At 39.0% G+C, this 17428-nt stretch overlaps 1 protein-coding gene across 1 annotated transcript in view; it reads right to left on the bottom strand.

The window, feature by feature from the left end:
* Nucleotides 1–15668, bottom strand: part of LOC140739307 (short transient receptor potential channel 7) — a 246136-nt gene extending 230468 nt beyond the window's left edge. Inside the window, exons 1-2 of the mRNA XM_073067474.1 lie at nucleotides 15376–15668; nucleotides 3111–3888 (exon numbers count right to left, since the gene is read on the bottom strand). Coding sequence (XP_072923575.1) covers nucleotides 3111–3888; nucleotides 15376–15560 — 963 coding nt within the window. The 5' untranslated portion in view covers nucleotides 15561–15668. The remainder of the gene's footprint in view (nucleotides 1–3110; nucleotides 3889–15375) is intronic.
* Between the last annotated feature and the right edge of the window lie 1760 nt (nucleotides 15669–17428).

The following is a 17428-nucleotide window of genomic DNA, read 5'->3' on the forward strand; positions in this document are numbered from 1 at the left end:
TGAGCGCTCCCAAGCTGGTGCAATGGCTGTAAATGTGCTTCCTGAATTAAAGCATTTTGGGGACATCCCTTGATTCTATGAAAAGTTACAAAGTGGAACGGGTCACAAGATGGGGCTTTACAAGAGCTTTCTGCATGATAGACCCTGGTGGGTTCTGTATGTACTAAAATGAAGGTATGTGATGATATTTATCAGTCTAGGCACACAGAATATTCCACAAACATAGACCATAAGACATAGGAGCAGAATTAGGTCATCTGATCCATCGAGTCTGCTCTGCCATTCAATCATGGCTGATACTTTTTTTTCCTCCTCAACCCCAGTTCCTGGCCTTCTCCCCATAACCTTTGATACCGTGTCCAATCATGAACCTATCAATCTCTGCCTTAAACACACCCAATGACCTGACCTCCACAGCTGCACGTGGCAACAAATTTCACAAATTCATCACCCTTTGGCTAAAGAAATTTCTTAGCTAAACATCTGCTGTACTGTGACATCCAAAGCTGCGGTTTTCATCTTCTGATTTTTATCCACTGATCCTAGTGTGCTCAGCTCTTCCAGAATCAAGACTAAACTTCTCATGATTGCAGTGAAATAGCTTCAGAGGCAAAATCAAAACTACACCAACATCTTTATAAGCAGCAAAACATTAAGAATTTAGGAAAGCTTATGTGACCATGCTCCACTCCCGTCATTTGGGTTGTATTTCTGAGTATGCAATATGCACAGCTGAATAAAAAGATCCAAATTACGGGAACAGTACATGTACAATATAAAGGAATGTGTGAAAAAGTTCGTAAAAATTAGTGTTACTGTAGAGTCACTAGGATGATGCAATAGGATCCAGAAGTATTTCTCCATCTGGGGAAATTAGATGACATCCAGGGCAAGAGTTGATTCTCATTGTTGATGAATGCCCAACCCATGTTTTCCCAATTCCCACTAAATGGAATTGCTGCTATTGTCCTCAGCAATTCACAGCTCAGTATGACAAATCAGACCCAAGTGGGTTCATAGAAACAGAAACTGTCAGCCGTGAATGAATTGTTATGCCTATTAATGCTAATCCCATTATCCCATTTGCCTGTCTGTATTCCTCAACTCCTTTCCTATACATGTACAAATAATTTATAAATGTTGTAATTGCTTCTGCCTCTATTAATTCATTACATATAACTGCTTCTGTGATAAAAACTTGCTGCTCAGGTCTCATTTAAAATTGCTCCCCTCCATCATAAAATGGTAGCTTCTAGTTTTAAATTATTTTCTCAGTATAGTGGAGTCAATCTACCCTGTTTATGCTCCTCAGTCTTATAAACCACTGTATAGATGTCCTTCAGCCTCCTGTGTTCCAGAGTGAACAAACCCAACCTATCCAATCTCCCCGTGTCAAGCAAGACAAGGGAAATGTCTTCTCACTGTTGCTACCACGTCCTTCCTGAATTGTGGCAACTACAACTGTACACAATGCTTCAATTTAGTCAAAGAACTGCTTTGATCAGACCCTTGGTGCTCACCACCACATTCCACAATGACTGTCCAACAATCATTTACATCCAGATTCACAGTTGTGCACAAAATGCATCCAGACTTCAAGAAATTCATTTTGCCACCCTCTATGTCAATTTCCAATCCTAAAGCCCCTTCTCTTTATCCCACCTCTTTATCTCCAGGGTTGATCACATCTCAAATGCTTCAGTCCGTGTTCCTAATCTTCAGCTCCTGCTCCTCCACTCACCCCAGTCCAAACAACTCAATTTCTAATCTCAATTGACCCTCTGTATTTCTCCTGCTGAGCTGATCCTGTCAGTAGTAGGTTTCTCAGAGTGTAAAGAAAGTGTCTAAATGCTACTGTCAAAATCTACAGCAGTAGAGACCAATGAGTGAAAGGATTATTTTCATGCTTTCAATTGCAATGAAGAATTTCTAGGACCACAAGCATGAGAAAATCCGCAGATGCTGGAAATCCGAGCAACACCCACACAAAATGCTGGAGGAACTCAGCAGGCCAGGCAGCCAATGTCGACTGTACTTTTTTCCATAGATGTTGCCTGGCCTGCTGAGTTCCTCCAGCATTTTGTGTGTGTTGATCGGATTTCTAGGTTTGCAAGTGAGGCCATTGTGCATCAGAAGGAATTCCTGAAGACCTTAGTTTGAATTTGCTGCACTTTGGAAAAGTGGTCTTTACAAATTTCTGCCTCTTCCACAACTAGGTTCAGGTGTGTTATTACATTTGTAAATGCAGATCATGGTTTGGGTAAGTTGATGGCAAAGGAGGGTATTTGTGATGCAGTCCAAAAAAAAAATTTAAAGACATTGGTATGGAGTATCCATAATGCAAAAGCTTTTGAAACTATGGGGTGTGTTTTAAAACCTTATAGAACATCGCAAAACCTGATTGTGACTGGGCCATATCCCAAATTGTTTCCCTTCTTGAACAGCAAATGCAAGCATTGAGCCAGCAAGGCTGTGTGATTTTAAATCTCATGCTATTTTCAAACAAAAATTAAAGTAGGTTTAATATTTATTTATTGAGAGATATAGGCCCTTGCAGCCTAATAAGCCTGCACTGCCCAATTACACTCACGTGACAAATTAACCTACCAACCCCTATGTCTTTAGAATGTGGGAGGAAACCCATGCGGTCAGGGAGAGAATGTACAAACTCCTTATAGACACCAGCATATTCGAACCCAGATTGCCGGTGCTATAATGGTGTTACATTAAGCACTACGTAACCATGCCACCTAATATCTACATTAAATGCCATTACTGAGCACTGTTAGCTTAGTAAACCCAAAGCATGATAAATCTTGTGAATCACTTTTACAGTTCATCATGGACTGCATTTCATTAGAGCTTGAATGCCAACATTTTCTGACAGTAGTTGTGGTTCCACACAGTTACCTGTCTAATGTGCTATGAATCCATATTAAGAATTTAATCTTTAGTCTTGTTCACATGCCAAAATTAGCAATCCAGCTAGGACAGGCTTATAGCCAATATGCAAAGGAAGAATATTTTCTACTGATGTGCACATTTCAATTTACATTTTCAATCTTCATATCAGGCAGCAAAATTATATTTAAAGAATAAAAGCTGTTTACCTTAAATTCTGTTTCTATATTGGCCAACCGTGCCAGTTCATTACTTAGCTCCAGAGCCGTAAGGACTGGGTCTTCACTTGACAGGGACAAATGGGCAGCACTTGCTAATCCCTTGTATGCATTCATCCTCGACCTGGAATGGCTAAAAGAATCTTGTTTTTGTTTCTCAGCACATTCACTACATTTGCAAAAATAGTCATGGGGTTTCTCAATTCGTGCACCCTTCAGTAGAAGTATATGCACAATCTCATATTCTTGGCAATGAGAAGCAAGAATAACAGGAGTGATATCTTGGGAGAAACGGGTACCATCTTCATCATAAGCATAGAAATCATCATCACGAAGTTCCTGTTCGAGAGGGCTGATGGCCAGTCGATGACCCTGTGCAAAAGCTGGATGATTTAAAATTGCTTCTACTATCCTCACATAACCTTTGCTTATTGCCAAGAGTAAAGCATCACCAATCCGTGCAAGATTTTCTTTTTTTAATAGAAGCTCCGTTACTTCTAAATGTTCGTTTCCCACTGCAAGTTGCAAAGCGTTTTGCCCCATGTAGTCAACACAGTTGAAGTTCAAAGTCTTTGACTCCTCCAGCATTTTACGTACTACTGGTATATTCCCATATTCCGCTGCATCCAGGAAGCGTTCTTCTTCAGGGGTGAGGCTTTTACCCCTCTCATTGAACATATAGGCTGGGCCTCGGATGGCCTGTCTCCTTCCTTTCTCACGAAGGGTAGTATGTCTCCGGTGCATGGCCTGAATGTTGCTACTGTCCACACTACAAAAGAGAAAGGATACCTTACAAATCAGGTATTGTATGCGATGAGCAATTTCATGCAAATTAAAGGCCAAACTTCAACTTAATATTTTGCAATTCAAAAATAGATTTTCAGTGGAAGAGCACTTCTGACTTTTGGATTCTAACTCAGCTGGATTAAACCTGATGTGAAGTTAATGGGCAGATGGGCAGAACCATAATCCTAAAGGAGGATGGCTTCAAATTACATAGAAGGGCTGCAGTGAAGCACGAGATGCATGGTCAGCATGGGCTTATGATCATAGTTCAACCTTCCTGATAAAAGGTAGGGTAATATTTCACTCAAAGAATACATCTGTAAAAATGTGATTGAAGTTATTTGAAAACAGAATTTATTTCAAAAATCTGGACTTTACTGTTACACTTTATCTCTAGAAAAATGAGAACATTTCTCCTTTAGATAGCCTCAGGAACAAGGATGCCCACATTCTCAATTGAGACCCATCACACAAAGTTTTTGGAGTTAAGGTGAAATGAATTTCCCATTCTCCCCATATCCTGAAAAATGTCTTTACATTTTTTTTACTACATAAAGACTTTGAACCAAGCAGGGATTTTAATATAGTTCGGGTAAATTTCATACTTAAAATGTTGGCACTTTCTAATTACGGACTGCTTGATTTTTAACCCAGAGGCAATCTTGTGATTAGCAACAGTTGTGCTTTTCTTGTCACAGCTATTAGGAAGAAAAATAATGGCTTTACTCGAGACTGTTTATTCACAGTGAAAACATTAATATTCAATACATTTTTAGAAATGTTAATGTAGCTGGAAAATAAATATTTGCTCAATTTCTATTTGGTTGGTATCATTTCAATCAATTGAAACAATTCCTTCTTTACATTAACTGCATTTTAACCAATGGAAGATGACTTGATTCATTTTTCTAAAAACGATACACAAATCTTTTTCAGAAGAAATTTTAAAATTAATTTTAAAGATCATTTTTCTGCTTAAACACTTTCAAGTTTATAAAAATGAAGTTCTGTCATAGGCATGCAGACATTGGTTATAAATGTCATGAAAGATAGTTTCTTTGTAGCACAGTACTAAACAAGGTCAAACAAGCTAACAGTTAAATTAACAAATAAAGTTTCAAGAATCATTTTGTTTCTTGCTGCAATTTTTAGAGACTTAAAATCAGGAAGGAAATAACTGAAGTGAAAGTAGTAAAGGGGAGAAATGGATACTCTTGAAGGAAATGTGGGTGAAGCTGGAAAGGCAGCTGTCAGGCAGGATCTAATGAGTGTAAGACTGATCGTCCAAAGGTGCTAATTAGCAGAACTAAAGTCCTCTCTTGGATGCAATCTTCAATTCCAAATCTCTCATGTGATGAATGTTTATTCTAGAGTACCCATTGATCATTATATCCCTAAACTAATTAATAAATCTTGAGACTTGTTCCAAATTTCACAGACCTATCCTTGTGGTGCTTTTGGGCCTTGATTGAGATTAAACAGTAATTCAATCACAAATAACCTAGTGTACAACTTGCCCAGAAATTTAAAACTGAACCAGTTTCCTCTTTTTAAGAAGATAATTATTTCAATAATGTTTGTTCTCAATGTTCAATTATGAGGAAATAGAAATAATACTAATGTGTACTATTTATTGGAGGTTATTCCCAACTTTCTTGCATTGAATTAATAGGGGAGATACATTGTCCTTAAGATACCCCATCAATCAATACCCATGTCTTTTGCATTCTAAATGGAATAGTTTACCAAAGCAATGCTAGTTCTGGACAGCACTAATTTGTGCAAAAAGTTAAATATGCTTTTCAAATATATTTCTTATATAGCCCATAATTAAGATTTTCTAATTTTCATTCCATACTGAATTGAATTTGTAACAGACAGCTTAGCTGTGACTGAAATATTTTCAAACTGAAGCATTCAAATTAATGGAGAATGGGCATATACATATTCTGCAGTTACATATTATTCATGTTCACATTCACGAAATGCTCACATTCACGAAAGGCATGTTTGCTTCAAATGAATACAAAAATACCTCACTTTTCTAATTCATCTGTCTAAATATTATTTAATTAATAATGTGGCAAAGGTGCACTGTAAATCCTCAAATTAAGATTGACAAGCATTGTATCACTATCAAGGTACCCACTCAGTGACCACTTTATTAGATACAACTGCTCGTTAATGCAACTCAAAGGATAAAACCGTGCAGACATGGTCAAGAGGTCGGAGTACTGTCACGTTTAGCTCAGACCTAACATCAGAATGTGGAAGAAATGTGATTCAAGTGACTTCTACCATGGAATGATTGCTGGTGCCAGACAGGGTGGTTTGAATATCTCAGAACCTGCTGATCCTCTGGGATTTTCACGCACAACAACTCTAAAGTTTACAGAGAATGGTGTGATAAGCAAAAAGAAACATCCAGTGAGTGGCAGTTCTGTGAATGAAAACACTCTGCTAGTGAGAGAAGTTTGAAGAGAATGGCCAGACTGGTTCAAACTAACAGGAAGCCGAGAGTTACTCAAGCACAATATTATAACACTGATGGGCAGAAGATCATCCATGAATGCACAATACAATGAAACTTGAAGTGGATGGGTTACAGCAACAGAAAACAATATGGGGCTGCACTCCTGTACCCTATAAAGTAGCTAGACCATATTAAATATGAGTGTATAGCCAATCACATTAGCTATGAGTGTATATCTAATCTACATTTAAGAAATCAAAAACCATTAAGAGGCATTTAGGAAATAAACAGGGTTGTCAATGCTTTCAGTTAACTTGTGTTCTGCTGCTTTTATGTCATTTAAGTAAGAAATGTGGTCCCCTAGACCCCCTTCCCATACTGTTAGCAATGTAGAGATGTACCATAGTCTGTTGCATGGACTGGGTGGTTTTAGAGGTAAATAGGGCAGTTGAATTACCACTTCCTAATTATCTGCTTTCATCATACTTTCAGGGTGTTGCTTAGTTCTGAAGGAAGGCTTCTGATTGGGGCAGAAGAATAGGGATTTCCCAGGTTACACTTGAAAATATGATTGTATGCAAATTCTCCCATACATGTTTAAAACATTTTTCAAGCTATAACAGTTCATGCTATTCATTAATAACAGGATGATAATTATTCAATTAGTTTTTTTTTATAGGTAGTGTTAGGGTGAATATTCAGTGAAAGAATTGTACCAAGTGCTGGTGCAGTGATATGACATAGGCTATATCAGAAACAGACACTTCTGAATTAGGAAATCTGCCGAATTACAGTGTTCAGGAACAGAACCCTCAATGAAGGGGCTGGCTGTATTATTCTCATTACATTGCTTACATGGAAATTCGTTTCACTATATTTGGTAAACATGATCTGGCTCATGTTGTGAACTTCATATTTCTCATGACAGACTTGGAATCCCCTAATGAATGCATGACCCTGAACTCATTTGATTCAAGCACCCTTGGATTTCAAACTTTAGATGGCTGCCATGCTGAAAGAGGTGAATAGTGTCCTCTGTAGCACTTCCTATAGAGCATCTTCCCTGTTTGTCCTCATTGTTTTCTAAAGCCATCATCAGAGAACAAAATTGAGGACCTGACGGCCTGATTGTTGTATCAGAGGGATTGTTGTATTCTATGTCTGAACAAGACTTGGCTATCACTGAGCACAGCAAATACAGTGATCAAACCAGAAGGCTTCTTGATATAGTGGATGGATCAGGCTGCTGCTGTAGAAAAGGTGGAGGTATGTGTGTTTAGTGATAAACTCTCAGTAATGCTCTGATGTGGTGGTTTTGTCAAACTCGTGTTCCCCTGCCTTGAACACTCAAATGCTCAAAAACACTCAAAAACAATCAAATGCTGTCCATTCTGTTTACCAAGGGAGTTCTTCTTCATGACCCTGACCGCAGTTTACATGCCACCAGTAGCCGACTATAATCAAGTGCTCATGATACTGCATGATGCCGTCTCCAAGCAAGAAACAGTCCAGAGCCAGGCTTGTTTGAAGAAAACCTGCCCAATTACCATCAGCATATAGCCTGTAGAATCAGAAACCCCAACACACAAGACCACTGTTATACTAAGATAAAGAGAACCTACTGATCCATGTACTACCTTTCCTTATACAGCATTGTACCCATTCCAGATATGAGTTAGATTTCTCTTCATCCTTACTTAAATATCAATACTGTGTGTAGTGCTCCAAATGTGGTCTTACCTACGCCTCATTTCAGTAGTATAATCTCCCTACTTTACCATTCAGTTCTCCCTACTTCACAGAAGATGGTAACATCCGTTTGGCTATTCCAACTACTGGATGTACTTGCATAATAGTTCTTTGAGACACTCAGATCTCTCTGCATCTCAGCAAAAAAGCTTCTATTATTGATGCCAAGGTGTGGAATTCCACCATTCTTCTCATATTATTCTACATTTGTCAGGTCCACGACCTCTTCACAATCTGCTTTTCTACTCATCTTCATGACATCAGCAAACCCAACAATTATACCTTCATCCAAGTTACTAACATAAATTGTGACAGACAGAGGCATTAGTTCCTCTGGTACATCTTTCATTGCCAACCAGAAAAGATCCATTTGTGATAACTATTTCCCATCAGCCGGTCAATTTTCCACTCAAGCCATATTCTCCAGAAGCACAAGCTTTCATCATAATCTTTTCAAATGCCTTTTGGAAATCTTAATGCACCCATTGTTTCCCCATTAACCACAGCACTTGTTCAATTCCCTTGTTACAATGTCTTCAATAATAGCTTCTAACTCTTTTTAAATGCCAAAAGTTAAATTAATCAGTAGTTTCCTGCTTTGATTTCTTTTCTTCATATAGTTGAGACTCCAACTCCTTTTCAACTGTATAGTACTAAACTGCCATATGTTGTGGAAATTTCTAGTTGGTGGAAAAGGGCATATCCAGATGCAGTGTGATGAAAGATATAATTTTGTAATTGTGATGACAATCAGGGTGCTATACACATGCCCCTGGATCCTGGATTACATAGGAGAAATAGCACACAAATAGAACATATGACCCAAAAAAAATCAATGTCAGATCTGTTTGGACTTCATCCTACTTGTCTTGTGTAGAATCGCGTAATAGAATGCAACAACATTTTTGCAGGATATGCCATTCCCAGTGGGGTTCATCAGGTGTGCTTACTGATGAGGTGACTGACGCAGGATGAGATTGGGTTTCTTGACCCAGTCTGCAACATGTCTTGTTCACAGTGCAGTGCCATTTGGTACCATTTGTGTATGTACATAGCCATTGCAATTTGTGAATATTGATTTGTAGCAAACTATTCTTTGTATGTCATCAGAAATATTGTATTCCTGGTAATAAGATGAACAAGCCTATAGTTTCTCCAGGCAATGCTGATGTGCATCTCATAAAAATAACTGATCATCATGACTTCGGTTTACACTACGGATGGATTATAACCATGAACTTCATACTGAAAATTAAGTGCCATTTTACAAATGATTTCAGACCAAATAAATCATCCACAGTATACTTACTTCAAAAATGGGTCACAAGTTATGAATCAGTTTAATTAACATAATAATGAGAAGTTGAGGCAAAATTTAATGACAGAATCGAATCTCGTGACAAAGATTTTCTGGAATTGCACAACTGGCACTTAATAATACATTTTTATAATTATAAATCATTTTAAGCTGTTTTACTTTAGGACTATCTATTTCACTGCAATATTAATTAACAATTGTGCTGGCACAAAAGATGCTATGGTTAAACATGTCAATTATTTATAGTAATGTTCCTACTTGAAACCTAATTAAGCTTCAAAATCAAAGCTTGGGTCCACATTTAGAAGAAATGTAGTTGGTACTGAGGTGCTACAGGCCGCAAAATATCATTGGGAGAGACGCTGAAATTTATTTATATGTTCTGTACAGCTTCTGCACAGATCTAGCCGACAGGAACGTAGAAAATATGAGCAAAAGGCCTTATAATCCCTCAAAACAAATCTGCAATTTTAAGACATCATGGCTGATCAGATATCAATTGAATTGAAGAGTTGTCTGGCTATGTGGAAATCATTTGCTTTTGCCAGAATTTCCAAATGGTTTGAAAACTGATGTTAATAGCAAGGAAGCTTCTATATTTTATCATGACTGCTCACTGAATCTATTAACTTTATAATTTCTGCCCCTCTCCAATAAAAGAGGAATAAGATTATGGAGAAGACTCTTTCAGCTGTTTCATCCTGTAAAGGTTAGCAGAAGAACAATTTAACCCAAAAGGGTTTGTGTGCTTTAAGAGTGGATTCAACCAATCACAGGACAAGTTTCAGATATAAGAGTCTCAATAAACTAAACAAGGAAGTAATTGCTGAGAAACTTCAGAAATAAGGCCAGCTCCTACTTTGCCTACTCTACTTGCTTTATAATTATGACTGTGAGACCAAGTACAGCTCCAATGTCATACTTAAGTTTGCTGATGACACCACTGTTGTTAGCTGAATCAAAGGTGGTGATGAATCAGCATATAGGGGGAAGATTGAAAATCTAGCTGAGTGGTGCCACAACAACCACCTCTCACTCAATGTCAGCAAAACCAAAGGGCTAATTATTGACTACAGAAAGAATCTGGAGGTCCATGAGGCAGCTCTCATCAGGGGTCAGAGGAGGAGAGGGTCAAAAACTTTAAATTCCTCAGTATTATCATTTGAGAGTATTTGTTCTGCATCCAGCACACAAGTGCTATTACAACAACGTCACGGCAGCATCTCTATTTTCTTAGAAGTCTGCAAAAATTTGGCATGTCATCTAAAACTTTGACAAACTTCTATAGATGCACAGTGGAGAGTATACTGATTGGTTGCATCATGGCCTGATATGGAAACACCAATGGAAAAAACCTATGAAATCAATAGCCTGATACGGAAACATCAAAGGATATAGTCCAGTCTATCACAGATAAAGCCTTCCCCACCACTGAGCGCACGTCTATGGAGTGCTGAAGCAGGAAAGCAGCACCCATCATCAAGGATCCCCTCCTTCCAGGCCATGCTCTCTCCTTGCATCTGCCATCAGAAAGAAGCTATGGAAGTTACCAGGTTGGAGAACAGTTATTACCCCTCAGCCATCAGACTTTTGAACCAGAGAGGATAACTTTACTCACCCTTCACTGAACTGATGCCACAAACATTCAAGGACACCACAACTCATGTTCTTAATATTTACTTATTATTTTGATTTTTTTTGTATTTGCACAATTTGTTGTATTTTACACGTTGGTCATTTGCCTTTGTTGTGTGCAGTTTTTCATGAATTGTATTGTGTTTCTTTGTTTTTATTGTGAATGCCCACAAGAAAATGAATCTCAGGGTAGTATTTGAAGATGCACATGTACTCTGTTAATAAATTTACTTTGAACTTTGAGAAAATCGTGTTGACAGACTTTTATGGACCACTGCAGTCCATATGGTGAGCACTTCCACACTGCCGTCTAATGTTCTCCCCAGCAACATCAAGGCAATATATGCCCAAGTCAGGGTAACATATAACTTGGAGAATACTTAATTATGTTCTAATATGCTTACTCCTTTTGGACTTCTGGTTGAGAATTTGCCATTTTCCTTCCAAGATGCTCGACTCATTGGTGCAAAGCATCTACACATACTAGAGCTAAGGTATGTTAATGATAGAGCAAGTGTATGTTTAACGTGGTCTCATCCAGTCAAATTCAGGAAATTATTGTCACCTCACTCTCGTGCAAGAGAAATGTTATTAACTAAGTTACCTAATGAACTGTAGGAGGGGCACATCACTCCAAAGCTCAATAATTTCAAACAAATTCATACCATCATAATACTGTGCAAATGCCTTAAGTACATAAATGTAGCTACGATGCCTAAGACTTTTGCACAGTACTGTATTGTCAATGTGGAGCAGAGAACAAGTTTGTAAATCAGATGGGAGTGAAGGATGTTGGGAATAGCAAGGGGTGTGGGACAAGTGACACAGGAGTGTTGGGGCTGGGGGGAGGGTGGTGGTGGTGCAGGTGCAGACACACCCAGCCTTGATACAACAGGCAAGGTTATTGGATTCCAAACAAGTATTTTATTGATCATTACAGAATCTCATTCTGGTGCTTCCCAATCCACCCCCTCTCCTTTTTCCTTTTCCCCATCATGATTTCCCTCTCTCTGACCCCTTCCCAATCTCAGTCCACAATAAAGACCAGTATCAGAATCAGGTTCATCATCACTCGCGTATGTCATGAAATTTGCTTTTTTTTTTGCAGCAGTACAGTGTAATACATAAAATCACTACAGTGCTGTTGAAAAGCTTTAGGTACCCTAGCTATATATTCAGTATGTGCCCAAGACTTTTGCACTGTATACCACTACAGTTTTGTTACTTGCTGATTTCTTTGGGATAGAAATAGCATAACACCCTTGCTCTGATATCAGAGGATTTCAATAAGCAGTAAAAGTAGTAAACAGTAAACAATAAGTAGTAAACAGTAGTATTATTGCTGTGAAAGATGAAATCGAAGAACTTTTTAAAAAAGAATGCTTTCACAAGGCCTGGTTCTGAAATTAGACATAAAATCCTGGTGCTTGGCATCAGTGGATGACCTTAGCTTTCTCTGCAACTGTTTTTGTGAAACTTTAGAACATTTTAAATTCATGTAATGCTATATCAAGAGTACTGGAATGTAATATTCTGACAAACATTAGTTTTTTATGATAGTAGACATAATTAAATGTTGGGGATTCTATTGTGCTACTCCTTTCAGTTCATCAAGAAATTTGATGAAGATACTGCTTCTCTGCTATGCAGGTCTCAAAATTAAGCAACCAATGAATCTATATAATGTGTATTTTGTAATACATACTCCACAATCTCTTCGCTAAAAGGAAAGGGCTCATATACAAACATTTTTGGGAGACTTTCAACTGTATGGGCCATCATTGAAGATAAATCAATTCAAACTTAGTTTTGCAGTTTAAAAAGGGTCTCACTGCTCATTCATCAAGGATCAGCATATTAGGATTATCTGGTAGATAGAAGAATTGTCTGACGAGGGAAAAAAATCTACTCGTAAAAATAAAATTAAGTTCCTTTAGATCCAAATGAGTGTTAGCTGGTTAATAACAAAGGCCTGAGATACAACAGGTCTAACTTGAACATTGCATCATCAATCTCAATATTCCATATAATCTTGAAGCCAGGTAGACCTCCATATCCAAGGATGATAGACCCTCATTGGTTATTGCACAACTGTGAACATTGACCCAATGTTCAGTAGACAGTAGGCAGAATTTCATGAACAAGCTAGACTGTATAGAAATCACTATGAAATCCATTGACAGTTTCACATGCAGACAATATCCCAATCAAATAATAGTTCCATCAATTTAAGTGCAGAATCTTAAGCTGAAACCATTTGTTTCTCTGCCACAATCAGCAAAGAGCCAATCTACACAGGTAGAAATGGCCTTTGTGCAATTTCCTTCCAATGTTTGTATCATAAAAGCCATTTAACTTTAGCAGAATAAGAATCCATTCATGGATAAATGATAAATTTCACATGACTAATCAAAGATTTTGATAAAATGTAAAGATTTTGATATATACCATGCAAGCTTGGCTCCTTTTCCAGAGTATAAAGTGATTAAAATCAAAATAGGCAGTGTTTCATCTCAGATTACCAAGAACCTGAAGTGGTGCTAAAAATCTTCAATGATGGATTTAACAGCCTTGTCTTGACAACAAACACAGCATTTGCTCCCTTTGAGATTTTGGCATAAATTTTCACTAAAATGTGCATCAGCCAATTTGGAAGGTATATCTGTTATTGTGGTCATTATTCAAAAATTCTCTCTCCTTTAACTCCAGTCATTGCTAAAAGTCAAATGTGATCAGGTGGCTGGGGAAAGGCAAGGGAAAGATACAACATTGCTCTCTCAATTGCAGATATATTTGTCAACATCAAATCACTAGATAATATTATAGGAAACTAGAGTTCAGTCTTGATTTGATTGTGGTACCCTAATAATTGTTTGTCTAGGGAAGCAAATCCTACAGGGATATAGGGAGAAAGAAAGAAAACAAAAAAGCAAATATTTGTTGAACTACAATTCCAGTATGTTACAGATTGGGGGCTTTTCATTTATCTTCGAACATTTCAGTAATTGCCAAGCTCTTACTCCACATCTGTGATAGTCAAGTGAGAGAAATTAGTATCTTGGGGCAAAATGTAGCTCTCAGTGGCCGTACTCTATACGAAAACATATGGAAAAATTCATACATTTAAGAGTTGATGACTTTCCTATTTCAGTGTTGGCCTCAGGAAGTCACCAAGGCAACATGTGTGGCAAATGAAAATGACATACCATTACAGAAAGAATGTATTTTTGAGATTGGACAGGAGTGAGATTGGACAGGAGTGAATTACAAGACTAAAACTACACATGTTTACCATCAATCCATGGCTATATCCAGAAGCAATAGCAAAGTCAGTTTTGAAGTGTTACATTATTAAGTGTACAGGTTGATGCATTTTAATGTTAACAATGGCTCAGTATGCAATAGGTCAATGCTGTCTGTGGCTGGTTGATTTATGGGTGGGTACACCTAGAGGTCTTGCCTAATACTAGAGGGCATACTAAAATATTCATTACTTATGTGGAGGATAAAGCCTTAATAATCTCTTATTTCACACAGCAAGAGTTTTAAGTTAATAATTTTAGTTCGTGATGTCCCTGTCCACCTCTATATTTACCAACCTTAAATTAAATTTCATACTTGTCTAACCTGAAGCCAATTTAAGATAGATATTAGGAAAGCACTCTTTAACTCTAAGAGTTCCAAATAAACGTGGTCTTTCACGGACAGCAGAGATCTCCATTCTCCTTCCTCCAGTTGTATTACCAATGGTTGGTAGGGAAATAAAGGAAGCCACCGCTCTCCTCCTCGAACTGCCGGCAGGGGGCAGCTCTTTCTCTTCCCGTACCACAGAACGAATTTGAAGGGTTCACCTTTGAAAATACATTTCAGTACTTAGCGCTTCAGAAACATTCTCTTCAAACAAATGTCGGCTGAAAACTAAGCCATCCCCGTGTCTATTGGTTAGAATGAAAATAATATTAAGTGTTTTCCAGCGGTTGAAACAGGTTAGTGATTACGGTGATTTTCTTTATATTCAGGTTAAGTGCCCTTGCTATTTCAGTTCAATTTTTAAAACGCCAAAGAGACCGTATCAAACAAGTTATTTTATTGTTAGAATCACTGTATTCAAGTCATTTCAAAATGGAAAATTAATGAGAAATGTGATAGAGGTCAATGGCTTAAAGGTCTAGGATATCGTGTTGCGTTTCTAACAGAAAGGATCTGCTGGTGGCAGGGTGCAAATAGCTAGCAGAACAAACTTTAACAAGGGTTCGGAACCCGACCTGTAAGATGTGGTCGCCATTGACACTCACCTGCGCTGCTGTCCCGAGTTGTTGTCGTTCCCGCCGCCGCCGCCGTGTTGCTCTATCTCCGGGGACCCGCCGCCTGTATCACCAGGCGTGTGCCGCTCCTCACTGGGCTGCTGGCGAAGTCCGGACAGGTTGAGGTGGCTTCTCCGGACCACATTATTCCTGGCCACTTTCACTGACATGGACATCGCCGGGCTTCGTCGTTACACATGTCCCGAGCTTCGGCACGTTTGAGGCAACTTGCCCGAAGCTCGCTCTGCAGCCCTCCCGCTGGCGGTAAGAGGTCCCCGTTCAACCATCGCATGGCATCTTTGACAAGTTACCCAGGAGCTTCCAAGCGAGCTTCAGCCAGACTCGTGACGTCACCCGGCGTAACCACTGATACCATCGGAGTTTCTGATCAGATGACATATTAAATAGTCAAATTAATCCTCAAAGAAGCCCAATTCGGCTCCGCAGCACACCAGACACAGAGGGGAGATTTGCATTTCTAACATCAACATGGTTGTATTTGTGCCACTGTAGCAGTAATAACTGAAAACCATGCACTTGCGGTCCAGATGTCCGGGCAAGAGCTTGCAGGCTGGCCTGAGATTTTTTTTTTACAGTTAGATTTAATTAGTGACCCAACATCGTGTTTTCTGCGATCGGCGAGAATATTGGCGGCGGTGTGAGATCATATTCAGAAGAAATCCCTGCTGTAGGTTGCCTCGTCAGAGGAGCGGATAAGCGTGATAAAATGACTGCTCGAACTTTAATCATGTCAGAATCAGGTTTATTATCACCGGCATGCGTCGTGAAATTTGTTCACTAAGCAGCAGTAGTTCAATGCAATACATGATAATGTAGAAAGAAAACATAATTAAGTATATCAATTACAATAACTCTTTATACGTATATTAAATAGATTAAAAAGTGTAAAACAGATATAATATATTTAAGAAGTGAGGTATGTTCATGGGTTCAATGTCCATTTAGGAATCGGATGGCAGAGGGGAAGAAGCTGTTCCTGAATCACTGAGTGTGATTCAGACTCAGGAACTGGTGGTGGACCTGAGGAGGGCTAAGGCACCGGTAACCCCTGTTTCCATCCAAGGGATCAGTGTGGGCATGGTGGAGGATTACAAATACCTGCGGATACCAATTGACAATAAACTGGACTGGTCAAAGAACACTGAGGCTGTCTACAAGAAGGGTCAGAGCCATCTCTACTTCCTGAGGAGACTGAGGTCCTTTAACATCTGCTGGAGGATGCTGAGGATGTTCTACAAGTCTGTGGTGGCCAGTGCTATCATGTTTGCTGTTGTGTGCTGGGGCAGCAGGCTGAGGGTAGCAGACACCAACAGAGTCGTCAAACTCATTCATAAGGCCAGTGATGTTGTGGGGGTGGAACTGGACTCTCTGTTGGTGGTGTCTGAAAAGAGGATGCTGTTAAAGTTGCATGCCATCTTGGACAATGACTCCCATCCACTCCATAATGTACTGGTTAGGCACAGGAGTACATTCAGCCAGAGACTCATTCCACCAAGATGCAATACTGAGCGTCATAGGAAGTCATTCCTGCCTGTGGCCATCAAACTTTACAACTCCTCCCTCGGAGTGTCAGACACCCTGAGCCAATAGGTTGGTCCTGGACTTATTTCCACTTGGTGTAATTTACTTATTATTATTTATGGTTTTGTATTGCTATATTTCTACACTATTCTTGCTTGGTGCGACTGTAACGAAACCCAATTTCCCTCGGGATCAATAAAGTATGTCTGTCTGTGTGCCTTCAGGCTTCTGTATCTCCTACCTGACAGTGAGAAGAGGGCATGTCCTGGGTGATAGGGATCCTTAATGATGGATGCCCTTTTCTAAGGCACCGCTCCTTGAAGATGGCTTGGATATTACGGAGGGTAGTACCCAAGATGGAGATGACTAATTTTACAACTCTGTAGCTTCTTCCAAGTCTGTGCCTTAGCCCTCCCCACCCCCATACTAGACAGTGATGCAGCCTGTCAGAATGCTCTCCACGGTACATCTATAGAAGTTTTTGAGTGTTTTAGGTGACAAA

Source organism: Hemitrygon akajei, chromosome 15 (genome assembly GCF_048418815.1).
Source record: "Hemitrygon akajei chromosome 15, sHemAka1.3, whole genome shotgun sequence".
NCBI classification, from domain to species: Eukaryota; Metazoa; Chordata; class Chondrichthyes; order Myliobatiformes; family Dasyatidae; genus Hemitrygon; species Hemitrygon akajei.